General features: G+C 40.9%; 1 protein-coding gene across 2 annotated transcripts in view; it reads left to right on the top strand.

The window, feature by feature from the left end:
* LYPD6 (LY6/PLAUR domain containing 6) overlaps nucleotides 1-15,430 on the top strand; it is a 110,139-nt gene that overhangs the window by 68,333 nt on the left and 26,376 nt on the right. The window contains exons 2-3 of one of the 2 annotated variants that reach the window (XM_060301501.1): nucleotides 10,311-10,359; nucleotides 14,619-14,807. In XM_060301501.1, the coding sequence (XP_060157484.1) occupies nucleotides 14,690-14,807 (118 nt within the window). In that variant the 5' untranslated portion in view covers nucleotides 10,311-10,359; nucleotides 14,619-14,689. The remainder of the gene's footprint in view (nucleotides 1-10,310; nucleotides 10,360-14,618; nucleotides 14,808-15,430) is intronic. The other variant, XM_030852809.2, reaches the window with a different exon arrangement.

The following is a 15,430-nucleotide window of genomic DNA, read 5'->3' as shown; positions in this document are numbered from 1 at the left end:
CTTTGCCCCACCCAGAACAAAGCCCAGAGGACACCAAGTCAAGATGGTCTTTGGTGGCCCCTTCCTTCCAGCAGGAGATGCTGTCCCCGACTTGGTGTCCTTCTAGCTCTCACTGAAGTTTGCCCGAACACACTCTCTTCTGGGCCTGGCTCTGCCTTCATCACCCCACCCCTGGTGTGTAAGTGCCTCCTAGGTCAAGGCTTCCCAGAGAGGTGTCTGCTTGTCTCTAGGCGTCTGCAGCTGAGTCCTCGGGCACCTGCCAGTTCTGAAGAAGATTTTAAAATGTATGTCCTTATTTCTTGGTGCTCCTGTTTTCTCATCTGGAAAATGGGGCAGTAGTAATGCCTAGTTCATAGTGTTGTGGGGAATACAGACAGCACTTAGTGCCTCACACGTGTTGGGTGGAACTATGTGAAATTGCCACCTTCGTAGGGCAGAATGATCAAACAGTGGCAATTCCATAATGTGCAACCCTGTGGTAAATGTTCAATAAATGTTATGTCATTTTCCCTTTTATTTAATTATTGTATTTAATTTGAATGTGGTTTTATTTATATTTGGCAATTTTTGTTTAGCTTTAAAGCTATGACATGGGCTTTAAAGGAACTTAACCCTAGTTTTCTATCTGTGTATATCTGAGTAGCAGTATAATTATTATAATAAGGGTTAATTAGTTGACAGTGGGGGTAGGAAAGGTTCTGTCTGTGAGCCTGTTTTCTCTTTAAAGGAGAAAGCAGTTTTCAAATTTGAGAAATCCTGCCCTAGACCTTCCCCTGCCTGCCTCATGTAATTCACCTGCCCTCTGTTTTTATTGTCATGGCAGGGTGCTGACCTTAGTCTGGGATCAGCTAGAAAATCTGACAAGCAACTTGGGCTTTCGATTTCTCCTGATAGAACACGACATTGCATAGGCTCATTTTTGAAGACCTTTCACATCTCCTTTCTAGACTGGAGAGAAGACAGTTCCGAACCAGTGTCTAGACCCAAATGAGTAACCGGATGCTTCGCTAGGCCACTAGACACTGATTTGGAGAATTATATTAGCCGGCAGGCATGCGCTAGGTATGATTCAAAGTGCTTTATGTGTATTATCTCCTTTAGTCCTCCTAAGAGCCCTATGACATAGGCAGTATGATTTCCCCCATTTTGCAGATGAGGAAACTGAGGTACAGAGAGGAGTTTAAGAAACCTGCCCACAATCAGTCAGCTATCAGGAGCAGAGTCAAAATTCTAACCTGGGCTGGCTCCAGAACCTGTGCCCTTAGGAACTGCTCCACAGTCATCCAGGCATTATCTGTTTGTCCTCAAAACAATCCTAGGTGGGAGGTAGAGGGGTCTGGGGTCTTCCTGGCTCTGGAGCTGGCACTAACACCCTCTCTACTCTATTGCCCAGTGCCCGGTCAGCCCTGCGTGCCACTGCTGGCTGTGGCCGTGTGGCTCCCCTTAGAGTGGCCTCCTTTCCAGCCCCAGTGCCTCTGCCCCTGCTTTTGGGTGATAAGATGTTGTTTCTCTGACCCTTCTTAAAGTAGTTAAAAAGCACGTGTTAATTCTCTTGACTTTAATTGCCCCATCGCCTTAGAGGCGCCCTAGCATTCTTTTTCCCATGGAGTGGTTCTAGGAGGTTTGCCCACACGCAGTGCTGCAGGACCGGCCAAGAGGGACGGAGTTACTTGGTTGGTGGCTTTCTCCAGCTCTAATACCGCTTCCCCAATTTTGAGAAGGCCTGCCTTTGGGAATGTGCTGGGTTTACCTCTTTTCCTTTTTGTCCTTTCCCTGAGAGTAGAATGACAGACAGCACGTATTTTTATTTATTAACCTGACTCCCCGCAGGAAAAAAAGCAAGACTATTAGGAGTGGGAAAAGTTGTTTTTTTGTATTACTCTGGCCAGGGGTGGCTGGTCCAGAGTTTTTAGGGGGGACCTCTCCTTAAGAAAAAGAGTATGTGAATTAGAATCCTGACATCAGGAAAGGGTCTTGGCAGAGGCCCATGCAATCAGGGACCCCTGAGGCTTACCCTTCACTACATGATAAATTCACCTCTGGCTAAGACACTTGGGAATTTTAACATCTTTTGTTTTCTCCAATCCCTCTTATTTCCAGTGTCCTATTACTAGTATACTTGAATGATTGTTCGTATGAACCTAGAGGTTAAGTGTATCTTTATAAAATGAAATGGGTCATCCCTATGTCCATTTCTTCCTTTCTTCCTTTTTCCAGTTAAGCTGCTTTGTTGGTAGGAAGGAATATGGACCTCTGATTGGGTTTCACTGATAATGTCTTGTGATCTCCTCCCCAAAGGGCCTGTGTAGGGTTGGCGCAGTCATTGTGTTAGCTGGCTCCTCTACTTGGCACCTTACAGACAAGTGGCCTTGGTTGTAAGGACAGAAGGTCAACATCTTACCATGATCACGCTTGACTAAGTGACTCAAAGATGCATCATCTCTCTTTTTAAAGAGATTTTTAAGAATTTGCAGTAACGATTTTACTAATAGAGTTGGAGAATTTGTGTGTTAAGCTGGAGCTATTAACAAGTATTGGGTTGGCCAAAAAGTTCATTTGGGTTTTTCCGTAACGTCTTATAGAAAAATCCGAACGAACTTTCTGGCCAACCCAATCTAACAGAAAATGTTATCTATACCCACCTAGATGGAGGATAATGAATGAATGAATGAGTTAACAAGTGAAATAGAAAACAAGGGGGACAATTGAGGAACAGAAATAGGAAGACATTAAAAAGGAATAGGGGAGAGGAATCTTACTCTCACGTGGCTGAATTCAGTGTCAGCAGTCAGGGAGCAGGGTCTGTCTAGATACCTCCATTTCCTTATCCAAAAGAAGCTACTCAGTAAGAAGGGAATTCATTTAGATACAAAAACAAAAACAGTTTCTATTATCAAGGACAATTTTATTTTATTAATAACTCCTACATCTTTTTCTGCCTGAATGAATACTATATAAAATCTTATTAGAGTCTGTTTTGCTACAATAGTAGACTACTTTAGTAGCTATTATTTATGGAGACTTATAAATGAAGACGGTGTGTGACAAAGGAAGAATGCCTACCTCACTGACATAGAGTTAGGGGGTCATTTGATACATTCCTGTGCCTTTAAACCCAGGTTGAGGAAATCCTTCCTTCCTCAAAATGACTGTGCTAATTTGTTGTGTTCTTGAAAAGTCAAGTTATAGTTTACACTGTGAGTTTTAGCAGACCCCAGTACCCTTTCACAAAAATGAAATTGATGATCTTTGAGCAATCTGGAGAGAGACATACTGTGTGTAGCTCAAGGTACTGGTTGATCAGAAACTTGGAGGATGAATGCATGGATAGATTTGCTTTTAAAAAACATATTACTTATTAAATGAGAAACATTGGTTAAGATTTAGTACATGTCTTCCTCGACTGACTATGGGGTTAGGTCCTAAAAAACCTATCATAAGTTGAAATATCCTAAGTCAAAAATGCATTTAATACACCTAACCTACGGAACATAATAGCCGAGCCCAGCCTACCTTAAACAGAACACTTGCATTAGCCTACAGTTGGGCAAAATCATCTAACACAAAGCTTATTTTATAATAAAGTGTTGAATGTTTCATGCAGTTTTTTGGAATACTGTACTTAAAGTGGAAAACAGTATGGTTGTTTGGATACAGAATGGCTGTAAGTGTATCGGTTGTTTGACGGCATGGCTGATGGGAGCTACGGCTGCTGCCTAGAATCAGGAGGGAGGATGGTACCGCGTATCACTAGCCCTGTCAATCAGAAGCCTGGGAGAAGATCAAAATTCAAAATTGAAATACAGTTTCTACTGAATGCTTACCGCTTTTGCACCATTGTAAAGTGGAAAAATTGTTAAGTTGAACCATTGTAAACTGGGGACTGTCTATAATTAGCTACAAAGAACCCAGTGATTTGAAAAAAATATAGCCATAGGGTTTTTACTTAAGCCATTGTTTCAATGTTGGCTGTTTGATTTTTTTTTTCCTTTTTTCATTTTTCCCACAAGAAGAAAGAGCACAGGCTGGCTTTCCTACACTGTAAGAAATCCCGAAGGGGCTCACCACACCTATCAAACTAGCAGTTACACAGTCTTCTTAAACTTGAGTTATTCATGGCTAAATGGAAACAATCTTCAAGGCCATTTTGACAAAAACTTGATTAGGATTCTTGGAATCCTGGGAAAAACCCTGTTCCATGCAAGACAGTAAATAAGATTTAAGATGGGTTGGTTCTTCTGAATCTTGGGTGAGAATCAAGATAAGTCTGAGTCATTGTTAATGGTTGATGGTGGGCCGTATTCTTAATATTCTCCAACCGCTTCACAACAGCCACAAGGGCAGTTGGTTTAGCCTTTGAGAGGAGGAGGAAAATCGTTTGAAGAGGAAGAGCAATGTTTTGTAGGCTGCAGTGGGAGGGAGAGGCATTTTGGTGACCTCCTGTCCCCAGGATCCATGGGGCTTGGAAGGATGAGCACCCTCCGCCACAGAAGTCCAAGAGGAAGTGGCATTTTCTCTGTGAGCCAGGCTTTAGTCCATGCATAAAGCAATGGAAGGAATAGTTCATGAAGAGGTTAGAGATGTGGGGTCATTTGCTTACATCTGGCTTTCAGAGAACATGATAAGAGGAGGCAGGAGAGGCAGACATCACCTAATGTGGGTGAGTGTGTCAGTGGCCAAAGGTAACTGGGAGGAGTGATATGAAGAATTAATAGGCCTCAAGGTCTCAAAAAGAATCTTCACACCAGGTCTCTAAAACCGAAACAAAGTGACCCCAAACACCATGCAATGGTCCCTGCCAGTAAAACTTGGTTCAAACACTGTAGAACTTCCCCATGGATTCACAGCAGGCAATGTCAGCTTTATAACCGATTATTACTGAAGTTTTGGAAACACTCTAAATTAGCAGGGGAAACATGAACGCACCACTGCAAATATGGAGAAGACTGCCTCTGTACAGTATCAAGATAACTCTTTTTTGGTCAAGAGGTGGAAGGCATATGCCCAGTAATCCAAATGTTGGATTTGGAACTGGGTTATTTTGAACCCAAGAGCAAATGTGTTTGCAATTTAATCCACTTATAACTATCATATTGTTTCTGAGTACATTTTGAACTTTCACATTTTTGGAAGGTTCCTAAGATGAAATTCCTAGGAAACAATAAATTGAAAACACGGCGTTTTTAAACATAGAGAAACATTTAATAAAAGACACGAAAGCAAAAATTTCTCCAAACCGCTACTCCCTTCCAAGTAAAAAAAAAAAATGGCAGGCTGTAGCTGAAATGTACCCAGTGTCCCATTCCTGCCTGGAGAGTTCTTTGACTTTATCCCCTTATGGCTGTTTGCACTTCAAAATGCCTTCTCGTCAGTTCTCTAGAACCTTCAAATTGATAGAGGAAGCAAACAAGCATACAGTCAACAAGCAGAAGAGAGTTAATGCAACATCTTTTAGAAATGTGAACATACTGCCAGGCATACTCAGCCAGCAACATTTATCCTTCAGGAATTGAAGCATTTTTGATGCATTTGACCTTTAAATCACATTGGGGCAAAATAGAAAGGTAGCTTTCCCCTATAACTCAAGCCCTTGCCAAGAGGTTCCTGAAAAAGAAATACACACTTTTTTACAGCACTGATTTTTATGCAAATAGATCCTCAATTTAAATTGGGAATATGTAAAAATCTATCACCCTGTAGGTTATGGAAATGAAACATCAGTGTCTATGAAGTCTAAAAGAGATAATCTCTGCTTGCTTTTCTATTATTGACAATTTTTAAAAACCAACTCTAACCTTTTAGTTGATAGGCCTTAAAGATATATTATTGTAAAGTGCATAATTGTTACAAAGGAAAATACAACCTGGTGTCTGGACCCTTTTGGAAGACTCTTGAATTGGTCAGGGCTCCTGATTTCAAGGGACAGAAAGCCACTTCAAACTAGTTTGGACAAAAGGGGTATTTATTGGATGGAGACTGAAGCTTCTAAGGGAAGAGTTAAAAATCGGCTAAAAAGGCAAGGGTTGCATGTAGCTTGGGCTTTTCTCTGCATCTCTCCTCTCTGTCTCTGTTGGCCTGCAAGCTTCATTTTCATCTTCTCCTTCCACATGGGGAGGAACAGGACATACACATGTTTCTGAGTTTTACTTCTTGGGGGCTTCTGTTTCAGAGAGGGCTGATTGTCTTTTCCCAATTCTGGCTTGAAAAATACCAGGAAGAACTCTGATGGGCTTGGCTCGGATCAGATGTCCAACCCTGGCCCAAATGACAGTGGCCTGTAGGATGGACCATGTGAGAACAAGGTGCTTCCCAATAGCAACACATGACGTATGTCAATAGAAGAACCATTCCCATACGAAGGGGAAAGTATAGGCCAAAACTGATTCCATATGCCCACTTGACCTGTATTTTCATTGTTTAAACCTTATATTTTGATTTGAACATTGTAATGGAGTGATATTCCATTTCTACAGAAGCAAATCATGTCAATAGGTAACCTCTCCACCTTCTGGCATTTGCAGAAATGTCCACGTGAACTACTGTTAGCTTTATTTTTCACTTCCAGGCTAATGAGGTTACTTAGAAGTCTGTGTTGTTTGTTGTAGTGGACATCTGTGTGATTCTGCTAGCCCATCATCCAGTTTTTCTTCTTCAGCTGATAACACCTAAATTTTCCTTTGGGAAACCAATGTCTCCTATATTCTCAAACCATGCGATTTCCATGAAGTTGACACTGTGTGCTTGTCTCAATGATGTGCTAGTGGCCCAGCCCTGGCCAATTGGAATGCCACACTCCCCTGGCCAGTTATGCTCCAAGGATGGACCTCCCTCCTTTTTAAGGCTTTCCCTGGAACAGTTTGGAAAGGGCCTCGCTGGGAATGCTTCTGAAGCTACTGTTGGCCACAGTTTGAGAAGACCTGAATGAGAACAAAGGCAAGAGATGGGATAAAGCAGAGTTGAGGGATGGAAATGCCTGATAACAGGGTTGAAGTCCAGCTGTCTAAGCTGGACAGTCAAGTGAAACAGTAAAATTCTTCCCCCTACCCCCTTCCCCTCAGCTTTGGTTATAGCTTGTTTGATTTGGATTTCTGTACCTTGCAACCAATGTGAAAAGTGAATTATCTTCATGAGCAGAACTGTGTAGTTCCTAATTAAATCTCCTGCTCCAGTTCCTTATGTTCCAGATAAGGCAAACCACAAAACCTAGTGGCATAAAGCAGTAACCGTTATTTCATTTATCTCATGGTTTCTGTGGGTCAGGAATATGGGAAGGGCTTGGCTAGGGAGTTCTTACTTGGAGTCTCCATGCCGTGGCAACCAGACAGTGGCTGGAGCTGGGATAGAGGGGAGGGGAGGGGGCTGGAGCAGCTGGCAGCCAGCAGGGCAGCTGTCTCTCCTCCTGAACTCTCAATAGCTCTGTTGGACTACTTGAGCTTCCTCACAGCATGGCATTCAGAGCACTCAGACTGCTAACCTGGCTTCTGCATGAGTGTTCCAGAGCTCTGGGTGTAAATTGAATCACTTTCTATGACCCAGCTTTGAAAGTCACACAGTGTCATTTTCACCACAAGCTGGTCAACTGAATCAAGGGAAGAAGATGTGGACCCCACCTCTTAATGGTGACACGTCAATGAATTTGCAGACGTGTTTTAAAACCACCACATGTTATGAGCAATCCCCAAACTGTGAGAAGGGTAGGGTACTGTGGTCAAAATGATATATTTCAGTAGACTTAGTTTTGTGACATCATGCTTTTAGTTTATACTTTTGGGAGCTGGATTAACTTTTTCAAGTCATTAAGGCACAAAGTGTAGTCTATATATATTGAAAATTAAATTAAATAAATCATGATCTTTCAGGCTTTAGGATTCCATTTTGTTCTTGTATTAAGGCATTTCCAATTTTAATGTGAGTAGCGCTGAAAGACATTTAGATTGGGATTAGTTCTCTACTTCACAATTGCTTATATATTGACTTACTATCGAGGCATTGTCATTTAGTACTTGGTACCTTAGTCAATGTAACTTCCAGAAGTGCTTCACTGCCTTCCAGTGACCAGTTTCAGGAGTTGGGAGTAATCTCTTTTTTATGGATTCTATATGAAATAGCCATTACAATGTAGATTTGTAAAACTTGACCTGTGTTATGGTTCTATCACTTTGCCTCTCTGACTAGAGTTAGAAATCCTCCTTTATACTATCTAGTATAGAGTTAGAAATCTGACTAGAGTTAGAAATCCTCCTTTATACTATCTAGTACCATGGAGTAAAAATCAGAATGCAACTCTTTTCAACTTTCTCCCAAGTGGAGGAAGTCTAATAGATCTTGAACTATTTTTTTTTTCTTTCTGTTTCAGAGTGTAGCAAGTAATCTATTGGAATAAAACCAGCAGTTGAGTTAACTCATGCAAAGGTAATTTAGAGCACAAATTAAATCTGTCAGAGTGGTATTAGATTTGCAAAAGCTCATAAATAACAAATGAAAGGTCACAAAGCTGTGAAAATGAGAGTGTACTTCATAAGAGAGCTGTAGTCAGGGACGAATCCTCAGCGCATATTCAAATAGCAGAGCACACGGTGGAAGCACAACATCTTTTCTAAATGTCTAGAACATTCCAAAGACACAGTGGACTCCAGGGAAAAACATCAAAGTCCTAGAAAAGACCCTTCAAATCAGTCCAACATGGTATTTGTGGGGTTTAGGGATTAAAGCTCCATCAACTACTGAGAACCTGTATAGAAAAAACACATCCCCATCAGCAGAGCCCATATTTCAGTAGCAGTTAGACTAATTGTGAATGCATGTCACTCATCTTTCACTTTTCAGTTCCTAGAAAACACTAATACAATGAGTGGTGCTTCATGATTTACTGCAGGAATGTAAGCAGTTGGGTGATATTAATAAATAGTCCGGCCCATCCTGTTTTCTCATGGAAAAGAGCAGTGGGAAAATAGCTCTGGCTACTTAGTAGACAAGTAGACAAGTTCTTTTACTGTGCATTTTATGCAGATCTTTTTTTGTGTGTTGTGTTGTGTTGGGCTTGACTTGTATAAGGGAATTATTTATACAAGCAATGTGTGGGCTTCATCAAAATTAAAAACTTTTGTGTATCAAAATACATCCTCAAGAAAGTGAAAAGTCAACACAGGGAAAGGGAGAAAACGGTTGCAAATCATACATCTGAAAAGAGTCCAGAGTCCAGCATATAGAAAGAACTCTTACAACTCAACAATAAAAATATAATAATTCAATTTAAGAAATGAACAGGGGCTTCCCTGGTGGCGCAGTGGTTGAGAGTCCGCCTGCCGATGCAGGGGACACGGGTTCGTGTCCCGGTCCGGGAAGATCCCACGTGCCGTGGAGTGGCTGGGCCCGTGAGTCATGGCCGCTGAGCCTGTGCGTCCGGAGCCTGTGCTCCGCAACGGGAGAGGCCACAACAGTGAGAGGCCCACACACCGCAAAAAAAAAAACAAAAAAAATACACAGTGCACTTCACATTCACTAGGATGGTGCTATAATAAAAATTGTTTTTTAATGAAAGTAAGTGTTGATAAGGATGTGGAGAAATTTTGCTGATGGGAATATAAAATGGTACAGTGGAAAATTGTTTGGCAGTTCTGCAAAAAGTTAAATACAGTTACCATAAGACCCAGCAATTCCACTGTTAGGTATATACCCAAGAAAAATGAAAACATATGTCCACACAAAAAATGTACATGAATTTTAAAAGCAGCATTATTCACAATAGCCAAAAAGTGGAAACCACCCAGATGCCTATCAGCTGATGAGTGGTATATCCATACAGTGAAACATTATTCAGCCATAAAGAAGAATGATGTACGAATTCACATTACAGCATGGATGAACCTTGAAAACATTATACTAAGTGAAAGAAGCCAGACATGAAAGACTATATGTTGTATGATTCCTTTTACACAAAATGTTCCCGATAGGCAAATCCATAGCAACAGAAAGTAGCTTAGTGGTTGCCAGGAGTGGGGAGAGGAGGGAATTGGGGCTGACTGCTAATGGGTGCAAAATTTCTTTTTGGGGTGATGGAAATGTTCTAGACTAGGTGATGGTTGCACAATATTATGGACATACAAAAAGTCCTCACTGAATTGTATTATTTTTAAATGATGAATGTTATGTGAATTTTATCTCAATAAAAAATTTTAAAATAAAAATAACAGATCCTTAAAGAAAAAAAAAGTGTGTTTACTAGGATTAATAGCACATGCACTAGAGATAAACCTCGAGTGTTATCTCAGATTCCTGTGACTGGTACCTTCTTTCTCTTTCTTGGTCAGTGGTCCATCCACACGGGGTTGACCTTCCACTCTGGCTGCTGAAATACAGGTGAGTGGGTTCTTCGTGGAGTGGACCTTGATCAATGGGAGACAAGAGACAGGAAGACATAAATTCTCCCTCCCTTCTCGCTCCGTGGGCCGCACTGAGTGCAGCTGTTCCTTGGAATCCTCTATCTCTCTGTGGCTTGTTGTGAAGTGGTGAGCTGCATAGTAACCTAGGATCACATTGCTTTATATTTCCTAGCTTCATTTTACCTCTGTCTGTCTGTCTGTCTTTCCCTCCTTCTCTCTCTCCCTCTCCCTTTCCTTCTTTCTCTTTTTTCTTTACCCTCGTTGTCCTGGGCTTGCTCTTCCCGTATAAAGTCTTAGCACCTTTAGTCCTTGCACAGATTCTGCTGTAAGAGCACCTGGCCTATGGCACTTGGTGAAGGGTGTGGCAAAAGAGGGAAGGAGGGAACATTCTATCAAATATGGACTCTGTTATTTTAGAAGAGACATGGGCATTTTTAAGGCTATATTCATTGGCTTTGGGTGAAAAGCTGACTTCTGTTTGTGCATAAAAAGTGAAATTACTCTGTCAAATCACTTTGTGAAAAGAACGATTTTTTCCAAAAACTGTTTCCCTCTCTATAAAAGTAATACATGCTCATCAAAAATTTTTGAGCATGCAAATTGAGCAAAAAGAAAAACATCAAAATTACCTGAAATCCCACATCATTTTGGTCTTTGTCCTTTCAGTCCTTTTTCTAATCATAAACAAGCCTAGAATACATACATTTTTTTGCTAAAGAAAGAACAATTTCATGAGTAAAATGTGTTGGTATGACAAAGTGTCAACTACTTTAAGAATTTGAAAACTCTGCATTAAACACATAAAATTCATGGTTAAAAAGTAGTTGAACCCTCCAAGTTTGAAAACTTTCTCTAAACGAATCCGGCCTAAAGAATCAAGCTTGCCAAGTAGAGGTGAATCTCTTTTAATGAATGAAATGGTTGTTTTAACTTCCTCCATGATACTTCACTGTGTGTAGGACCTGTGAGCACGCTTGGAGATGTGGGCCTTGGCAGGGGTACAAGGTGTGCTCATGACCTGTGCTCCTTCCACATCTTTTACACAAGTAAAATCTAACTAAGGCAGCTGTGGTAGAGATCATGGGGGTGGAACATAGGCCTTGTAAATACAGGGAGGGTGTAGAAGACCAGCACCCACGTGTTTGCTTCCTTGACAGGGATGGCAAGAAATCCCTGGGTCTGTGTGAGCCTCAGCATATTAAAATGCTGGTGGCATTTAGGCCTCTCCCCACTGGCTTTGTCCCTGCCTGGCTGGCCATGGGACCAAAGGTGGGGTAGAGGAGACATATGGATTGTGATTTGTCATACTTAGTAGTTTGGGGCATTGTCATATTTTTCTGATTTAAGGAAAGTGTGCTTGTGTTGAACCAAAGTTAATTGTACCATGTTTACTTTCACTTAGAAAACTATACTGACTGATTTTGAACAAAACAATAGTAGTAGAAATATTGGGAAATACTGTTAATACGTGGCATTTACTGTGTGACAGACACTGTTCTTAGTGTTTTACATGTTAATTTATTTAATTCTCATAGCACATTTTTTTAAAGCTGTATTTTTTCATTGAAGTATAGTTGATATACAATGTTGTCTTAATTTCTGCTATACAACAAAGTGATTCATATATATATATATATATATATAAAAACATTCATTTTTAAAAGATTCTTTTCCATTATGGTTTATCATAGGCTATTGAATATAGTTCTCTGTGCTATACAGTAGGACCTTGTTATTTATCCATTCTATATATAATAGCTTACATCTGCTAACCTCAACTTCGCACTCCATCCCTCCCCCAACCCCCTGTCCTTTGGCAAACACAAGTCTGTTCTCTGTGTCCAACTCATAGTACATTTTAAGGTAGGTAGTATTATCCTCATTTCGCAGATGAGGAAACTGGGGAACAGAATGGTTAAGTAACTGGCTTAAGGTTGCACAGCAAGAAAGTATTGGAGTAAGGTTTCAAATCCAGGCATCTAGCCCCTCCCCTCTGTATGTCACTCACACATAGTCAACACAAGCTGTAAAATGAAGGCTCTTGGATGGGTAGCCATGCCACAGAGGTTGCAGTAAGGTTCATTTCAGATGACACTAAGTAATACATAATGCTTATGCAAAGACTGTGCAGAGGGAGACTTTTAAATTAATAACTGGAAGGAATACTGTGGTTGAGAAATGCTTTAATGGAAACGAGACACTTGCAATGTTTGGTATGTGTTGACATTAAGTTTCACATTAAAAAGAACTTAGGTTGGCAACTAGTTGATATTTAATGTTAAATTATTCAAAATAAAACCAGAAACCTTTCCTCACCATTCCTCTCGAACTGAGCCCAGATTGTGAGGACACAGGTGTTGGTGCAATTCATTCAGGGGTCCAGGGGCCTCTGTGCAAATCTGTCCCTCAGGTACAGCTTCACCCGACCTGATGGAGGTACACAGAAGAACTATTGCGTTCGCTTAAGATTAGATAATGTTTGTGCCTGTCACTCATAGAGGGAAAGAGATCCTTGATATTTGTTTTCTCATCACATTATTTAACCAAGTGCCTAGCACAGTGCCTGGCAGTCACATTTATGAAGTGAACGAGCAGCTCCTTCCCTTTCTGATTGCAAACCTGCTTGGGGGAACCAAATTGCAAACAGAAGAGGGCGTAGTGAGCATGAAATTGGCAAGCTGGCATCATCAAGCTGTTACAGGGTGATAAGAGTTCTCTATTTTCTAACAATTTGTCTAGTTGAAAAAAGTAAAGAACACACCAATCCATCTGGAGTTAATTTGAGTGTATCGTGCATTGTTTGGTGTCAGTTAATCTTTTCACAATTTTTAATAAAGTTATCTTACTATTATTTAATATTTTCCTGTTCTGTAATTTAAAAAAAATAGCTTTTATCATGAAATAGCTCTATGTCTGAGCTCCTTGGAGTGTTTCATTTTCTGAATTCATTTTTATACTTTCTATCATCCTGTTTTGAATAATATTACTCTGTACTGTGCTCTGGTATCTGATTAGTCTGATATTGATTTTCTCTATTGATTTTGATTTCTAATATATTTACTCTTGGTCTGTTTGTTTTGACAGCAAAATTTTAGGATTATCTTATGCTGTTTTTAAAATGTCATTGAATATTTGTATTAAAATTTTGTAAACAAAATGTCTAAATTATGTTTTTTTAACCAGTTTAAAATAAAGTGAATATCTAACTTGATCCCTTGCATGGGTGCTAGAATGATGGTATTCGGAAAATAGAACATGAGGAACAGACTCTATAGAAAAGCAATAAAATGGCAAGCAAACAACGCATATAAATTAAGATATATATCTACATTCTAAGTAAGCTGGATAATTCAACCCTAGTAAAATTTTATTGCTCTCAGTTTTAATTGAAAAGGGAAGAGTCCAAATAAAGGATAGAATGATGATTGCTTAGTGTTACAGTGACACCTTGATCTCATTTCTTCAGGTTTTGTTCATATACCTTGACTCAGTCTTTGGAAGAACATAGTATCACCATTAAATGTGGCCTCAGTGGCCAGACTGCCTGGGTTAAAATCAACTCCTCTATGTATTTGCTGGACTTCAGTTTACTCACAATGGGATGATAACAGTGCCTACCTCATAGGGTTATGAGGAGAATTACCTGATATATATATATATATATATATATATGAACTTCAACAGTACACAGCCAATAATGTTAGTTATGTTGAGGAGATTTTGAGCTATAAAGACACATCTTGGTTCACGAGAGGCCAATTTACCTACATATCCTTTTTTTTTTCTTTTTTTTTCCAAATCGGAAAGTCTAGCCTGTACAGCCTGACCCAGTAAGGCTGCACTCTCATGCCTGGCGTTCGCTGGTATCAAGGAAATGCTTCTGAGCTTCTGCACCTGACTTATTTATTGTTGCATTCTGGCAGCCAACCCCTTTCCTCCTGGCAAAAATAGCTGGGTTTCATTAAAATTCAATCTTTCCTGATACCATCTCTGCTGGATGTTAGAGGGCACTGCTAGCAGTGGAGCTTTAGCAACCTAATTAAGAATGGATTTGGGGTGAAATTTTCTAAGTACTCTAAAATTACAGTCTGTAAAGTTTCTCTCCATGTCTACCCACTTCCTCGTGCCCTGGGCTCCCTGTTTCTCGCCAGCTCATCCCGCCATCACAGGAGCTGGGCCGAGTCTCCGTGGCTTTCCCGAGTTGGACACTGACATGACTCTGGCTTCGTATTTCAGGTGCAAGTCCTCTTCCGCCGTCCCGAGTCCCCGCTCCCGGGCCCCCTGGATGAGTGACGCCTTGGTCTGCCATGGAAGCTGGCCCTGCCCTGGCCTGGCTCCTGCTTCTGAGTCTGCTGGCTGATTGTCTGAAAGCTGCTCAGTCCCGAGACTTCACCGTCAAAGACATAATCTACCTCCACCCTTCAAGTAAGACTCCGTTCTCTTCACTGCAGAAATGTCACTTGACTCCCAATAAGATTTGAAAGTTGAAAAATGGCCGGCAGGAGGCAGCCTTCCGCTCAGGCGAAACCTGGTGATTTAATTGCGGGGGGGGGGGGTGCGCATGCGACAGAAACATGCGTTGTGTTTTACCCTCCCCTTTTTACAGGGTGTTTGTATTTGAAGGTAAATGATTAGGCTTGTTTTCTCTGTTCCCTGTACCCTCGGTCGCTCTGATTCTAAACACCCTTTCCTCTGAGTCTGCCAGCCCTCGGTCAGTTATCAAAGTCAACCGCCAAGTCCCAGGAGGAAGGTGTTTGTAAAAGATCAGGCCTTTATAAGCAAGATAATAGCTGGCCTTCCTGTCTGTGCATCTAATTCTCAGTTTCAGCATAATTGCCTCCCGCCACTTCCTGTTCCCTATCCCTTTCAGTTTCCTGTGTTTAAGAATTATCTTGGGAGTGTATAATGATGTGTGTCCCAGGTTCCTTCTCTGGAGTGTCTGACTGCATCTATCTGGGTGGTCCCCATGGATTTTTGCTTTCAGCAAGAAATTCAGGTGCTTCCGCTGTTGCCGATATTCTAAGGATCACACTTCGGGAAACACAGCA

Source organism: Globicephala melas, chromosome 7, assembly GCF_963455315.2.
Source record: "Globicephala melas chromosome 7, mGloMel1.2, whole genome shotgun sequence".
Lineage (NCBI taxonomy): Eukaryota > Metazoa > Chordata > Mammalia > Artiodactyla > Delphinidae > Globicephala > Globicephala melas.
This window is presented reverse-complemented; position numbering and strand designations above follow the sequence as displayed.